General features: G+C 40.6%; 1 protein-coding gene across 1 annotated transcript in view; it reads right to left on the bottom strand.

Annotated features, from left to right (window-relative positions):
- The window catches only part of NNT (nicotinamide nucleotide transhydrogenase), a 70,869-nt gene extending 58,110 nt beyond the window's left edge, over positions 1-12,759 (bottom strand). Inside the window, exons 1-2 of the mRNA XM_087715470.1 lie at positions 12,634-12,759; positions 8,692-8,895 (exon numbers count right to left, since the gene is read on the bottom strand). Of these exons, the coding sequence (XP_087571596.1) occupies positions 8,692-8,839 (148 nt within the window). The 5' untranslated portion in view covers positions 8,840-8,895; positions 12,634-12,759. The remainder of the gene's footprint in view (positions 1-8,691; positions 8,896-12,633) is intronic.
- Between the last annotated feature and the right edge of the window lie 3,001 nt (positions 12,760-15,760).

Here is a 15,760-nt window from a genome sequence, read left to right as displayed (position 1 = left end):
GTTCAACCATGCATTTATTAGTTGAAAAAGCACACACAAGTTCACTTTCCCACACAATTTAAATTCATTCCAAAATTCAAGCAGCAATATTATACATACTAAAGATGTTACTATGCAGATTCTTAATGCTACATCTTCCCTATGGATATTTTTCTTGGTATGGCAAAATTTCTGGAAGACACCTGTTGGAGAAGACAACTACTGTAATACAAGTGTTCTGTGTATATAATGAACTTTTAAGTATGTCATCTTCATTAATATTTTCTCAAAATATGGCTGATGCATACTTTTATTAGTCTTTTCTATTGTAATCCATTCCCGTTTGTGCATAACAAAGAATTAGTTACAGTCCTGAAAACAAAAAAAAATGGAACTCATGCAATATTTTATAATCACTCAAACTTTCTATTCAACCACATAGTTCACTTCTTCTGTCCTATCAGGAAAAGAAAAAAAAAACAACCTGAAATTTATTTCTCTGAAGGCAAAACAAGCAACAAAGGCAATAATTCTGGTATATAACAAGTTAAAAAAAAGATATGGGAAGTTATTCCCATTTGTTTCATCAGCAACACCCTTTAACTGTATTGCATTATTTATAAAGCTAACTATTATTGAAGTGATATAAAAACCACAGCTATTAAAAATAAAGATGAAAACATTTTTTCTGGGAATCAGTCCAATTAATAAGCTTCAGGTACTCTTAAAAAATCCCACAATTAAGCAGAAATACAGAACTGAAAGTAGGCAGGCAAATACAGGTAGTTCTCAACTTACAACGGTTCATTTAGCAACCATTCAAAGTTACAATGGCACTGAAAAAAAGTGATGTATAATCATTTTTCAGTTACGACCTTTGTCGCATCCCCATGATCATGTTATCAAAATTCAGGTGTTTAGCAGGGTTGCTTGGCTCCTATTTTATGACCATGGCTCTGTTGTAAGCTCATGCGATCCCCTTTTGCAACCTTTGGACAAGCAAAATCAATGGGGAAGCCTGATTCACTTAACAACCGGGTTACCAACTTATCAAGTACAGTTAACAACCGTGGCAAGAAAGATCGTAAAATGGGGCAAAGCTCACTTAACAACAGAATTTCTGGGCTCAATTGTGGTCGTAAGTTGAGGACTACCTGTAGGTGGCTTTGTTGGCCCTTCATTGTGAGACCCTTAGTGGTCTCCCACAAGAGATAAGCAGACAGACTAACCAAATCACATAATCACTTATATCAGTGATGGAAATTCTAAACTAAGAGCTCTACAAAAGAAATTGTTGCAGAGATTACTCGCTAAAGCTAAGGTGGGGTATAAAACTGCAAAATGGGTACCTCGTGACTGGTTTACTCTATCAACAGCTCTAGAAGCTGCTCACCTTTATTCAGAGTTCTGCAGGAAGAGGAGCAAAGAGCCTAATAGGGCAAAATGAAATGAAGACAAAAGAATGCAATGAATAACACGGAGAAAACAGAAATCCTTGCAATCAAATTTACCTGTATTTCAAAGGAAACAGACTTATAAAAAATGCACAAGCACACAACTTTCAATACAGTACATATTACATTAGAGAGATGAAGCAACAGAAAAGAAATACAAAAATGAAACAAAAGAGAGAAGAAAATTTAAGATGTGAAAGCCGGTAATCAACCATTAGATGAGTGGGAGGCTTAGAGAAATTCCAAAAGTAATCGTAGATCCTGAAGGCTAAATTTCAACCAAACTTGGTACACAGATGACTTAACCTCTGGAAACAAATACTCTGGGGGTAATACACCCCTAACACGCTGGGGGGAGGGAGTTCTGTTAAGAGCCTTGTTGTGGCTTAAAACGGATTCTACTGTATTGCCTTAAAATGGCTTCTACTGTACAGCGCTGTGAAGTTGCCACACGGCTTCACAGTACTCCACTAGGAAGTTCCCTCTGGTAAGGGGGGGGGGGGGAATCTAATATTAGAAATTGCAGCAATGTTCATGGAAGGAAGATTGGGATAAATAAATACACATGCAGCACCCAGTTATCAGCTAATAACAAATAAAAATATGGATTTCATGCATTGGTTTATTAGAACACTAATTTTAACCACAGTTCCTCCAACACAATAACTTTAAGATGAGCCAGAATGTAACTCTCATTATGCCAGGCAATAGAACCATTGATTGTTCTGATTCAACTTACAATTGAACCCAAAATTTATGTTGCTAAGTGGCACAATTAAGTGAATTTTACCCCATTTGATGAGCTTTCTTGCCACAGTTGTTAAGTGAATCACAGCAATTGTTAAGTGAATCTGGCTTCCCCATTGACTGCTTGTCAGAACGTCGCCAAAGGTTATCGCATGATCCCAGAACACTGCAGCTGTCATTAATATGAATTTTGATCACGTGACCACCAGGATAATCCTAACGGTCATGTGAAAATGGTGATAAGTCACTTTTTTCAGTGACATTATAACTTCGGTCACTAAATGAACTGTTGAAAGTTGAGGACTATCTGTAATCTCATAATTGAATGTGTATGTATGTATGTATGTATGTATGTACGTAAAAGCTAGCATTCTAAAAAAAAAAACACTAATTACTAACAACATATTTATTTGTAAAATACCCTTGAGGAAAAGGAGAAAAAATTCAAGAGATTTAGTTTAAGATCTAAGTCTTCCAAGAAGTCATTTTGTGACTGTACAGGTAGTCCTAGATCAGGGGTATCAATCAAGATTTCATTGAGGGCCACATCAGGGTTGTGTTTGACCTTGGGGGACTGGGCTGGGTGTGGTCAGGATGGACGTGGTCAGCTTGACATCACTCGTGTTGGCCCAAGCGCTCTGCCAGTGAAAATAGGCTCCTGAGCTCCGTTTTCGGCTGCGCCAGCCTCCTACAACCCGCTGCCAATAAAAACGCAGCTCCGTTTTCACCGGCAGAGGCTCTGCGGGCCAATCCATTGTTTTCAGGGCAGCCCCAGAGGCCAGATCTAAGCACCCCAAGGGCTGTATTCAGCTGCTGTGCTTTGAGTTTGACACCCTATTCTAGATTTACAAACATTCATTAAATGTTCAAAATTATTCATTAAATGTTCAAAGTTTTGAAAACAGTGTTATCTAAAGTGACTTATGACCAGTCCTCACATTTACAACCATTGCAGCATTCCCCAGAGTCATGTTATCAAAATTCAGGCACTTGGCAACCAGCATATATTCACAACACTTGCAGCACCTTGGGTTCAGGTGATTGCCATTATAATCTTCCTGGAGGGCTTCCAACAAGCAAAGTCAATATGATTTGCTTAGCAATAGCAATAGCAATAGCAGTAGACTTATATACCGCTTCATAGGCCTTTCAGGCCTCTCTAAGCGGTTTACAGAGAGTCAGAATATTGCCCCCAACAATCCGGGTCCTCATTTTACCCACCTCGGAAGGATGGAAGGCTGAGTCAACCCTGAGCCGGTGGGATTTGAACCGCTGAACTGCTGATCTAGCAGTCAGCCTGCAGTGCTGCATTTAACCACTGCGCCACCTTGGCTCTTAGCAACTATGTGATTCGCTTAAAGACCATGGTAAAAAAAAAGTAATAAAATTAGGTGCGACTCACTTAACCACACTGCTTACTGACAGAAGTCACAATCCCAATTGTGGTCATCAGTCACTGTGACCACTAAATGGTCTCAAAATTCCAAATTAAACTTTTTAGTGTAAAAGGTAATTAATTCTAAATTAAACTTTTAGTGTACAAGCGTTGTTTTTTTTAGCGTGTGAATAATTCACTTTCTTGATCTTAAGTTTTTCATATTAGCCACTGGCAAAAATGAAGGATCCATATTTCCTGCACCATTAAGGTAAAGGTAAAGGTTTTCCTTGCATATATGTGCTAGTCGTTCCCAACTCTAGAGGGAGGTGCTCATATCCGTTTCAAAGCCAAAGAGCCAGCGCTGTCCAAAGACGTCTCCGTGGTCATATGGCCGGCATGACTAAATCCTGAAGGCGCACGGAACGCTGTTACCTTCCCACCAAAGGTGGTCCCTATTTTTCTACTTGCAATTTTACATGCTTTCGAACTGCTAGGTTGGCAGAAGCAGGGACAAGTAACAGGAGTTCACTCCATTACCCGGCGCTAGGGATTCGAGCCACCAAACTCCCGAGCTTTCTGATCGACAAGCTCAATATCTTTCACCATTAAATTAAATTCTCACCATTAAATTAATGAAAATCCTGAGTTTCTCCTCTTTTTTTTACTAAAAAAAGAAGCAGCAGCAGAGGATCCATTTCAAAATACTAGTATTCCAGTAATTTTCATGTTCATTTTATTCTCCAAGTCTTTTATTAGAGCTAGCCTTAGTCAATGAGAACCACCATCCCGCCTCCTCCTGCCATGTGTCAAACTTCAAGAGATCTCCAGACAGGCATGCTTCCAGGCGTTCTAAGCATGTGTATAAACATGTCTTTCAGTGATTTAATCAGAAGAAAATACCACTCTTTTTTTTCTGGCTACTGAGTCTAAATGTTCTTCAAAGAAAACAATTTCCTTTAACAAAGCTCCAGCGACTGAAGTTGCTATTATAGTTATAAAATTATGTACTGAGTAATTAAAAGTGGGTTTTGCTGAGTTGTTTTCTGGAATTCTGTATTTACCTGCTGGTAGTCAATACCAAATTATTCCCCAGCAATTTCACCAGCTCAGCTTTTTTTAGGACTACAAGTTGCGTTCCTCAATGCACTATAACTAGGAAAACATGCTGACTCTTCAGTAATAGGGTTTCTTCAGAATTCTTTCTTTTCTCATTAAAACATCATTTTTAGGCACACTCTTTATCCATCTGCCAACATTTCTCACCATTATTTTCTGCAGAAAACATCACCAACGTCTCGGCTTGGGGGAGGGGAGTCTCTCTTTTTTTGCAGTTTGCATAAGAAATACTACAATTTATTGTTCCTTCTATTTATAGGTTATGTTGCCAACTTATGGCAAACCAACTGATTTTCACTCATGCTATTATTTCTTATGGATTTTATAGTAAGAGACAAAATACAGAGGTAAAGTTCTTTAAGATACAAATACTTATCACTATCCTTTAACCCCCCATGGATGAAACAAACACACAGGTCCTACGCAGATTCACATTAACAGAGGCTTCAAAATTTCAGTGGGATAAGTTTGGGTTTGGTCTCCATGGCCAAAGCAAAATGATTCTTATAGACTGAAAAAAGATTTTGAAACCAAAACAATGACTTTTGGCCACATAAAAGTTACCCAGTCCAACGCTACACAAAGTCAAAATTCCTTAGTTAACTCTGATCCCTGAAACCTCTGGCTTCCTTAAAAAATGAATAACTATATTAAATCAAAAGTCTTCCCAGAGTCTCCTCAGTGTAAGGGGCAATATATAAATTTAATAAACACTTAAATACATAAAATATGATGATACTCATCATCAATTTCTGCCACCAAACCCAACACCAATATTGGACTATCAAAAATAATCAAATATATATCTGATTGGAAGAAAACTGGTAGTAAGATGCAACTTTATGGTACTTAGAAGTCCATTCTAAGTAATAAGTTATATAGTCACATTAAGAACATTCATTTCCATACAGTTCTCTTTCATGCAATATCTTCAAGAGAATCACATTACTCAGATAAGATCTAAAATATTCACTAATACAGTGTTTTTCAACCACTGTGCCGCGGCACACTAGTGTGCCGTGACATAGTGTAAGATGTGCCGTGGGAAAAACACTTTATATATAGTCAATATAGGCACAGAGTTAAAATTTTTTAACATTTTCTAATGGTGGTGTGCCTTGTGATTTTTTTCATGAAAATTGTGCCTTTGCACAAAAAAGATTGAAAAACACTGCACTAATATGCTTTAACTTTGTAGATTCAAGTTTGCAAAGCTCCTATAAATTCTACAAAAATGTTGATAGGACTGTAATTTTTTTTGTCCCACTTATGTAACTTAATTTAATGAATTTTTAAAAGCAGGCTGGTATAGTCATATTAATCAAGGCTCTTGTTATATTTCAGATGGAGCTACTATTATTTTAAAAATACCAAGGAAAGAGTTCTTAGTACCTAACTGAATATATTCTGTATTGGGGAAAAAATGTAATCTCTTAAGGCATCACTGATTTAATAAACATGTTGACAACTTGCAATTTAGTTAGCATGGAGTTTTCATAGCCAAGAGGCAATCCTTCTCATTCAAGACAGTTTTCAGATTCCTTCCAATTTACTTTCTCAAAAAATAACACAATAAAAGAAATAGCATATAATTTTTCTTATGTGCATTCAGACTGGATGTATTAGTATATCCCTATACCAGGGGTGTCAAACTTGATTTCTTCGAGAGCCAAATCAGCATTGTTGTTCTCCTCCACAGGCCAGCCAGGGGAGGGGAAATGGGATGGATGCAGCACCCTGCTGGCCAAAATGGGACATCGGGGTGCCCCGTTTTCAGCCTGGACAGCCTCCTGCAGCACCCTGCTGGCCAAACCGGAATGTGAGGGGTGTCACACATCGCCAACGTGCCCCATTTTGGCTGGCAGAGTGCTGCAGGATCCAGGACAAAAATGGGGTGTGGGGAGGGTGCGCATGGCCCCCCCAAACCCTGTTTTGCCTGCCAGAGGCTAGTCCTTTGCTTTTTCCAGGCCGGATCTGGCCTACAGGCCTTGAGTTTGACACCCCTGCCCTGTACTGTTTCATTAACAACACTGTAAGAGCACTTGCAGAATATACTAGTACAAGTTTCATACCTCCTATTGCAAAATAAGGATGGGAGAAAGGTCAAAGCGACACGTGTTGATTGTATAGGTAGTTCTCGACATATGACCACAATTTAGACCAGAGTTTTTGTTGCTAATCAACATGGTTACATGAATTGTGCCCGATTTTATGACTTTCGACATGGTTATGTGAATCATAACCAAATCTGGCTTCCCCCATTTATTTTGCTTGTAAGCTGGGAAAGCAATTGCCGACCTTGGGAGGCTGCAACCATCATAAATGCTAAGGCCAGCTTCTCTTTTCCAGTGCTGTTGTAATATCAAATGGTTGCTAAATGAATGCTTTTAAATCGAGGAATATCTATGGTGCCATTTCCCTTTGAATCCAAACCAAACAGTGAGAGATACAGTTGCAATACATCTAGTATAATAAATTGCAGAAGCAACAAAACGAGAGTAGAAAAATGAATGAATGCTTTTCTAGGTCCCATGCCAAACTGCGTAAATCATTTCAAAACACACGTGTGGAAAAATGTGCTCTGGAAATTCCACCACTGCAGACTAAATTATAAAACATGCACCGACATATACCCATTACATTAATTCAGGAGATAGTCTTATCAGTCTATCATTTCTCCAGTTTGTAATAAAACTGCATTGTGTAATGTATCTAACAACCCATTCATCTAGGAACTGTTCTAGATAATTGGATAACTAACAGATTAGTTAATTCACAAAGACATTTCTAAAGCACAATTCCATACTTTCAAGAAGAACCATTGTCTTTGTTAACAAAGTATTAGTTGTTACAATCAAAGAACAAGGGCTAATGTAATACAAAGAACATCTGAAGGACATAATGTGGACTGGAGCTCTTGAATAAGTTCAACATGCTAATTCGGAAATGCAGTCTTTTGTTTTCCTTTGAAAGTACATCACTACCAAGCCAGACTTAGGCATTTGACAGCCCTGGGATCACATCTGGCCCTTTGTTCCTATCCAGCCTGTGAGAGGTCAATCACAAATTAGAAATTGGTGTGCAACTGCATTGCTTTTATTTTGAAGGAGACTGTTTTCAATTCATATATGCCGTGTTTCTCCAAAAATAAGACAGGGTCTTGTTTTCTTTTGATCCTTGAAATAAGCACTTGGCCTTATTTTGGGGGAAATCTTATTGATTTTGAGGTGCAGGTGGTGGCGAGCGTGGTCACCTCATGGCTGCTGCTGTGTTGCAATACTTTTGGGGAGGGCTTATTTTTTGGCGCATGCACTCAAAAGCCTGATTGGGCTTATTATCCGGGAGGTCTTATTTTCAGGGAAACAGGGTGTACGTTCATGCATATCTATGGACCTTCACAGCCCTCCACAACAGGCCCAATTTCTCAGGGCCCCTTGGGAAAATTAATTCCTCCCCCCTTGCTACAAGATAACTTTCTGAGATATGGTGCACTGCAGATTACTAATGCCTATTATTCAATTATTTGAGTTCAGGTCCCGAAAGCCAGCTGGATGATCTTGGGCCAGTCGTTTACTCTTTGTCCAATCCACTTCACAGGGTTGTTCTTGTGAAGAAAATAGAAGGAGGAAGGTGTGTTGGATATGTTCACTGCCTTGAGTTATTTGTAAAAATAATAAAGGTGTGATACTAAATAAATTTCTATAGTTGGCTTACGCAAATGGAACACAGAAATGTTCTCTTTAAGGCGTAAATGTCTAGGCCTTTCACATCCTACTACTCTACTGTAATGAGTGAACCAAGTTTCAAAAACTCTATTAGAACATAGTCAAAGTCTGCTGCTTATCTTTAGATAAAGAACTATGATTCTTGCAGAATACAGCAGTATCCTCGATTCTTTTTCTTATATTATTAGCATGATAAATGCTGGGAAACCAGAAAAAACAAATTGGGACTGTCCTTTATACATTTTAGCCCCAGATAGAATTGAACTGAAATCATGCAAACCAGTTTACATACCTGATTTGGTAGCTGCTTTACACCAGAGAACCTGGTGGGTAAGGAATGTCCTCACCCTTGGCGTCTTCACAGTCTTCACCTTGTGGCATATCACATTGTTGAAAAGGGGAACGGAGAAATTACTAACTGTACGCAGGATGCCTGCCATATTGCCCAAATCCAGCAAGGAGATCACACGTTAGGAAGCCACACAGCTGCTCTGCTCTATACAAAAAAAAACCATTTTCAATTTAGCAAATAATAACACATGAAACTTGAAAAGTATGTGTCATTGCTATAAAGAAGCCCAGGTTAAGGTTACAAAATAGACTTAGACTTTAAAATGTGTTTGGCAAATTTTACAAGACAAATAAATGATCTTTTCTCCATGAATACGTAGTTTAGCAATTGTTTTAAATACACACCTTGAGAAAGTGTGCAGAACATGACCGCCAAAGCACAACGAAGACTGCATTTCATCATTACTTTGATGCAATGTTAAAATGTAAGCTAACATACAAAATTATGTAACTATAATTCCATCTAATTCCAATAGGAGAGTTGATAGAGGACATATTCAAAGTACAAAGTACAAAGTACCATTGTCAAATAAAAGTAGAAAAGAGTATCTGAGCCCTTTGGGATTTACTCCTAATTTTCATTAGATAAACCAAGAGTGGTTCATGATAATTTAAATATAAGTATGTGCATGAAATAGTACTATTTCAGAGATTAGGACTGAATTTTCATATTTAAATCACTTAAACAGATGCTCCTCAAAAGCAAGTGCAATAATTTAAAGTATCAAAAGACTACAGTATTTGTTGGTTTAGTTGAAATAAACAAATACAGTATGGATAAAATGGAATAGTACATTATCAATACATGACATATGTATTTCAAACTGTATTTTATTTGTGTTAGGAAAGGGATAAAATTTCATCCCCTTATTAACCTTCAGCTGTATATTTCTGGTTATCTACTTGGACTGTATATAACCCAAAACAAGTTAGCTAGATTAAACAAATTACAACAGTGAAAACAAACAGCAAGGAAGATTTTTTTAAAAAAAAAAAACCACAAACCATACATAGCTGGTAGCCAATGGCACAGATCTGTTGAGCTATTCTAAAGTATGATTACACAACTGCCAATGCAAGCATTTTATAATAGATAAACTAATTATAATCTTCACTGTTGGAATGGTTAATACATAAATCTAACCATATGAACATTCAAAAGATTTAAAGGGGAATCTAGCATTCCAGTGTATTCATACCCACAAGAAATTCAAGCAATAAAAAGCCAGCACAATAGTGAATAGAATAACTTGATAACTTATATATCAACAATACTGCATATTTAGCAATATACAACATGCACTTACCACATCTATTTTCAAATTTATTAAAAATCCTAATAAAAATGCTTGTGCATTGAAAATGCATGATTATTCTAAACTTTCAAAACAAATCAAATCATGGACAACATTTCTATTTAAGAAATAAATTCATTGTAAGCTGGCTATTATATAGCTACCCAACAATGAGAGACAGTAATAGTATTTCAACTAGAAATACATGTGTAACCATTTCCAACACCAACACGAACAGTTTCTAAGGAAACTGCTATAAATAGAAAACACTAACACTGTGAAACAGACTTCTGCCACGTACTCACACATTCAGAACAGATATTCTTGCCAGCAAAGAGAAAACTAAGATCATTTGTGGTCCTCTATGTCCTCAAGAGTGACATGCTGGCAGATAAAAGAATTCTCTTAAATCAATAACCTACATTAGTGTCCTGACTAATGAGGCATTACCAAATCTTCAGCAAATGCAGGAAGCTGAATTCTTCATTCAAAGGAAACTCCACGGGGGCTGGTTGCTAAAGACAAGGATGTGCATAATCTGCCTAGGCACAGATGATTGGATACAGCTCCTGTCAATCCCCAACTGGTGTCAAGTTCATTCATTGACTTGTAAAAACTGCCTTAGCTTGCGAACTTTTAACTTACACCATTTGCAGTCATTCATTGTCTAATCTCATTCAATTTTCCCCAATTTTTTAAACAGAAGCTTGAAACAGAAGTTTCAGCCTGCTTTAATCTTTAAACCATCCAATGATTTTTTTTTATTTTTAAAAAACAATGATTCTATCACTATTTTGGGGGATTATTTGGAATGCACTTGCAAATTTAAAATTAGTCTTCCATTTATGGGGCCTAAATATGTAAAGCATTGTGTTTACTTCAAAAGCCTAGTTAAGAGTACCATCTAAAGCTCATCTTCATGAATTTGTGAACAGTATTTTTAAAAAGTTGACAAGTAGATTTCACAACGACTATCTAAAGGCTTTAGGGCAACATTTTTATATGTTGTATTTTTAAAGTCAGTTCTGAACATTGCAATTAAGAGATAGGAATGGAGACAGCAATTGGTGTAAATTTTTATATTACAAATTCCCGGTCATCCACAAAGAATTACTGGCAGAAATATACCCTATTACACTTTCCTGGTTTGCATTTCTGATAGCATGAAGGCACATATTTCCTTTTCCTGTTTTATTGGGGTACACAGGGCTGTCTGCACTAGCTCGGAGTACCAGAAGTATCTACATTCAATCCAAGATACACACACACACCTCTACAAAAGCATCCACCCAAGTATTATGCATGGAGGTACAAGCCCAACTAAAACCTTTCAACATCTTCCAAGACACTTTGAAAGTTGTCCCACTTTTGAAGTCAGGACAGATTCACAGACAGCATTCATTAAAGCAAGATTTCAAAAGAGGTCCTCCTAATATATGTAATGGCCACCCTCCAGCATTCATCTCAAAACATTAAAGGGTGTGAACTCCCTAAACTCAAAAGTTGTTGAAGAAACCCCAAGTTGTCCTTTCAAAGCCTCTTCCTACATGGCCTCTTCTACTCACTAAATAGGTAAAGGTAAATATTGGTTTGGCAAAGAGTCTGGAAACTCAACCAAGGTCATTACCACCATTCCCACTGCATGTTTGACCTCCACCGAAACACAACCGCGTTTGACTTTAGTTGCCCTCTGTCAGGGAGAAAAACTCGTGACTTTCTCACGACTTTCTTGAGGGTGGGTGGTGGTGGTTGTTTTGCCACCTGCAGCATTCTTCTGCTACCTTTGGTTTTCTTCTCCCGCTTCCCATAAAAAATAACTTTTCTCTCTTTAGAAGGCACGCTGTTTTTATAGATATATTCCTATAGTGGCTACCCGCGCACGTTCCTAGTTTCTTGCAGGCGTCGTTGGGATGCCAGACCTTTCCACCCTGCAGCCCAGCTCCGAAGCCAGACGCGCCCCAGAGATCCCCACCGAGATTGTTTTTTTCCACAGGGCTTCTTAGCAGACAGGACAAGTTCCGCTTCTTGCACCTCCTCGAGAGAAGACCGATCCCCTACTCGGAGCCCGCAGCATCCAACAAGCGTTGGGGGGAAAAGCCGTTTTACCTCCGTCTGCAACTTGGGGGGGGGGGAGGGAAGGCAGAGTCACCGCAGGTTGCGACCCCTCCTTTCCCCAAACCCGCGTTGCTATGCGCATGAACGACAACTGGCCCGCAACGGGACAACTAACCTCTTTGTCCTGCGCTTCGTCACAGCCAGGAGATGGATGGGATTTTTTTTTCCTGCGCGATCCCCCAATTCCTCCCCACTCACCCGGCCCGTTACCTCTCTCGTGGGCGCTGGGCTGCACGGGTGAGAGATGCAAGTAGAGAAAGCCTCTGGAAAGCCTCGCGGCTGCTTTGCTAACAGAGATGGCCCTCGCGCGAAAGGGAACGAAAGGGCGGAATCGTCCCGCTTTCGCCTCCCCCCCCCACTCCTGCAGCCGTGGGGCAGCGAGCCCCGGTTTGCCCCAGGCCACCTTCCCCTCCCCTTCCCTCCTCTCCCCTCCATTCCCGTAGGCATAAAAGCAGACAAGAGACCAGACCTACCGCCTCCGCGCCCAGCCTTGCAAAACGCGGCGGCGGCAGCTGCGCCGACGATCTCCTAGTCGGCTCGAGACGGGAAAGCCGGAGAGCCGCGCGCCAGCGCGAGGTCCAGGGCCAAGAGGGCGGGGCGGCCGGGCGAGCGCGAGCCTCCCGGGCTTCGGCAACTCAAAGGCTGTGAAAGGAGGGGGGGGGGGAGCCCAACCTCTGCCGCCCGAGCGGGCGAGCTAGCAAGGAAGGGCGGGAGGCGACGTCACGCTTTTTTTCAAAGCGAGGGGGGGCGAAGGGTCTCTGAGGGCACGTGATGGCGCGGCTTGCTCTCTCTCTCTCTCTCTTTTTGCGCCCGCCCGAGTGCGCATATGCTTTCCCCTCTGCAAAACGGGAAGAAGGGGAGCCTTTTAGGTTCTGTCACCGTCTCTTTGCGGGAGGGGAGGAGGAGGAGGTGGCTTCTCCGGGGGAGACTTTAAAGAAGGAAGACTTCTCCGGGTAAGGCAGGGAGTGGAGGGGGCGGGAAAACAATCACTCCCCTTCCTGCAAACCCGGCTGGATTTGAAATCCTTGAGGTTTGTGTTTTTTCGCTCCAGCGCTTTTCAATGGGGCTTGTTTTCTAGTTTAGCAGGAAGGGCTGTGTGGGAACCGGGAACACCCCTCCTTGGGAACGGGGGGGATCGTTCCGTTCGTTTACCCGGCTACTGAGGGATGCAGGTTGAAAAAGAGTTGATTTAGGACAGAACCGCCCCCCCCCCCGCGTAAAAAATAACGCTTCGGAAAAGAGTATCAAAAATTCATGGATGTCTATGGAGATTCTCAGTCGGCCGGCCAGCCAGCCAGTCAGGGTTGTCCCAAAGGTGCTTTTTTCCCCCCCAAGAGGCAACTGGACTTTCAGGTTTTTAACAGAATAACAAGAGTTGGAAGGGACCTTGTAGGTCATCTAGTCCAACCCCGCCCAAGCAGGAGACCCCTACATCGTTTCTGACAGAGGGCAGTCCAGTCTCTTGAAAGCTTCCAGATCTCATGTTACAGGAGACATCTTTGTTTTGAAGAAGTTTCGTTTCTCACCCAAGAAGCTTCCCTCACCTGAAAGTGAAACCCGAGTTGAAAGTCTCTTTTTTTAAAAAAAAAATCATTTTGCTATGATGGGTGCGATCCCATCCGATGAGTCCCTCCCCTTCCTATGTTAATGTGTTCAGGAATTGACATTATGAAGTCCTAGCTTTAGTTAAGAACTAAAAATAAAAAGCCTCTAAAACTGTCAGCCATGGAACTGATAAAATGAACCCAAAATGAAAAACAAAAACAGTTCATATAAACCACATTATTTTGCTTTTTACACGTGCCATCAACCGTGAATTACAAATTCCAATCGCTGTAACAAGTAATATGCTAAGTGAAACTACATTGTTTCTCTCTTTTTTTGCCCATTTCCTCACTAGTGGTTTACAGGATCAGCTGGTAGGACCTGACCCAATCCTCATGTTGGAACTAGAACACCTGATACCTCTGTTCAGTGATAGCTGAATATTCCTTCCACTAGGAAGAAAATAGCCTTAATTTGTAAGCCCTTAACCAAAGGCTACTGCAGGAGTTCTTCCTTATACTAGACATAAAGCTGAGAGGGGTGACTAATACAAGTAGTCCTCGACTTACAACAGTTCATTTAGTGACCGTTTACAGTTACATTAGCACTGAGAAAAGTGACTTATGCCTGGTTTTTCACACTTATGACCGTTGCAACATCTCCAGGGTCACATGATCAAAATTCAGACGCTTGGCAACTGGCTCATATTTATGACACTTGCAATATCCCGGGATCGCCTAATCCCCTTCTGCGACTTTCTGACAAGCAAAATCAATGGAAAAGTGAGATTTAGCAATAGCAATAGCAGTTAGACTTATATACCTCTTCATAGGGCTTTCAGCCCTCTCTAAGCAGTTTACAGAGTCAGCATATCGCCCCCACACTCTGGGTCCTCATTTCACCCACCTCGGAAGGATGGAAGGCTGAGTCAACCTTGAGCCGGTGAGATTTGAACCGCCGAACTGCAGATAGCAGTCAGCTGAAGTCGCCTGCAGTACTGCACCCTAACCACTGCGCCACCTCGGCTCAAGAGATTCACTTAACAACCATGTTGCTAGCAATAGCACTTAGATTTATATACCGCTTTACAGTGCTTTACAGTTTAGAGAGCCAGCCTATTGCCCCCAACCATCTGAGTCCTCATTTTACCTACCTCGGAAGAATAGAAGGCTGAGTCAACCCTTGAGCCTAGTGGGATTTGAACTGCCAAATTGCAGGCAGCCAGCAGGCAGCAGAAGTAGCCTGCAGTACTGCACTCTGACCACTGTGCTGCCAAAGCTCTTAACAACTTAACGACTGTGGGAAGAAAGGTAAAATGGGGCAAAACTCACCCAATGTCTCACTCAGCAACATAACTGTTGGGGACAATTCTGGTTGTAACTGAAGAACTACCTGTACTTCAGAAGAGGGGGGGGTAGCTCTTTTTAAACTCAACAAAGTGGTAGACCTTGACTTACAACCACAACTGGGACCAATATTTCCATGGCTATGCAAGGCAGCTGTTCAATGATTCACACCCAATTTTATGATCCTTTTTTTTAACCATGGTTATTAAGCAGCCACTCGGTTGTTAAATGAAACATGCAGTCATTAAGCAAATCTGATTTTCCCGTTTGAGTTGGCTTATCAGAAGGGTGCGGGGAATGTCACAAATAACAATCGGGTAGCCCTAGGAAGCTGCAACTATTATAAATGCACCCTGGTTGCCAATGAATTTTGATCACAGGATTGTGGGGAATGCTATGAAGGTTAAGGACCAGCCATTAAGTCATTTTTTTTCAGTGCCATTGTAATTTCAAATGGATGCTAAATGAATAGTTGTAAGTCAAGGACTACTACTAGTCAGGCTTCAGCAATTGAAATTGACAGGATAGAATTTAGGGTAATAAAGAGATTTGTAAAGTTCTGCATCTGGGTAGGAAAAATGTGAACTGTGGGCCAGCAGTATGATGCAGCTACTATCTTGAGGTGCATAAGCGACATAGAATTTGGCTCATTGAAAGTAATTGTGCAATTCTACTTTGCTCTAGTCAGACCTTACTTGCAATACTGGTT

Source organism: Thamnophis sirtalis, unplaced genomic scaffold, assembly GCF_051295495.1.
Source record: "Thamnophis sirtalis isolate CommonGarterSnake01/CBP01778 unplaced genomic scaffold, rThaSir2_p1.2 scaffold_5, whole genome shotgun sequence".
NCBI lineage: Eukaryota > Metazoa > Chordata > Lepidosauria > Squamata > Natricidae > Thamnophis > Thamnophis sirtalis.
Note: the sequence above shows the minus strand (reverse complement) of the source record. Positions and strands in the feature narration are given on the sequence as shown.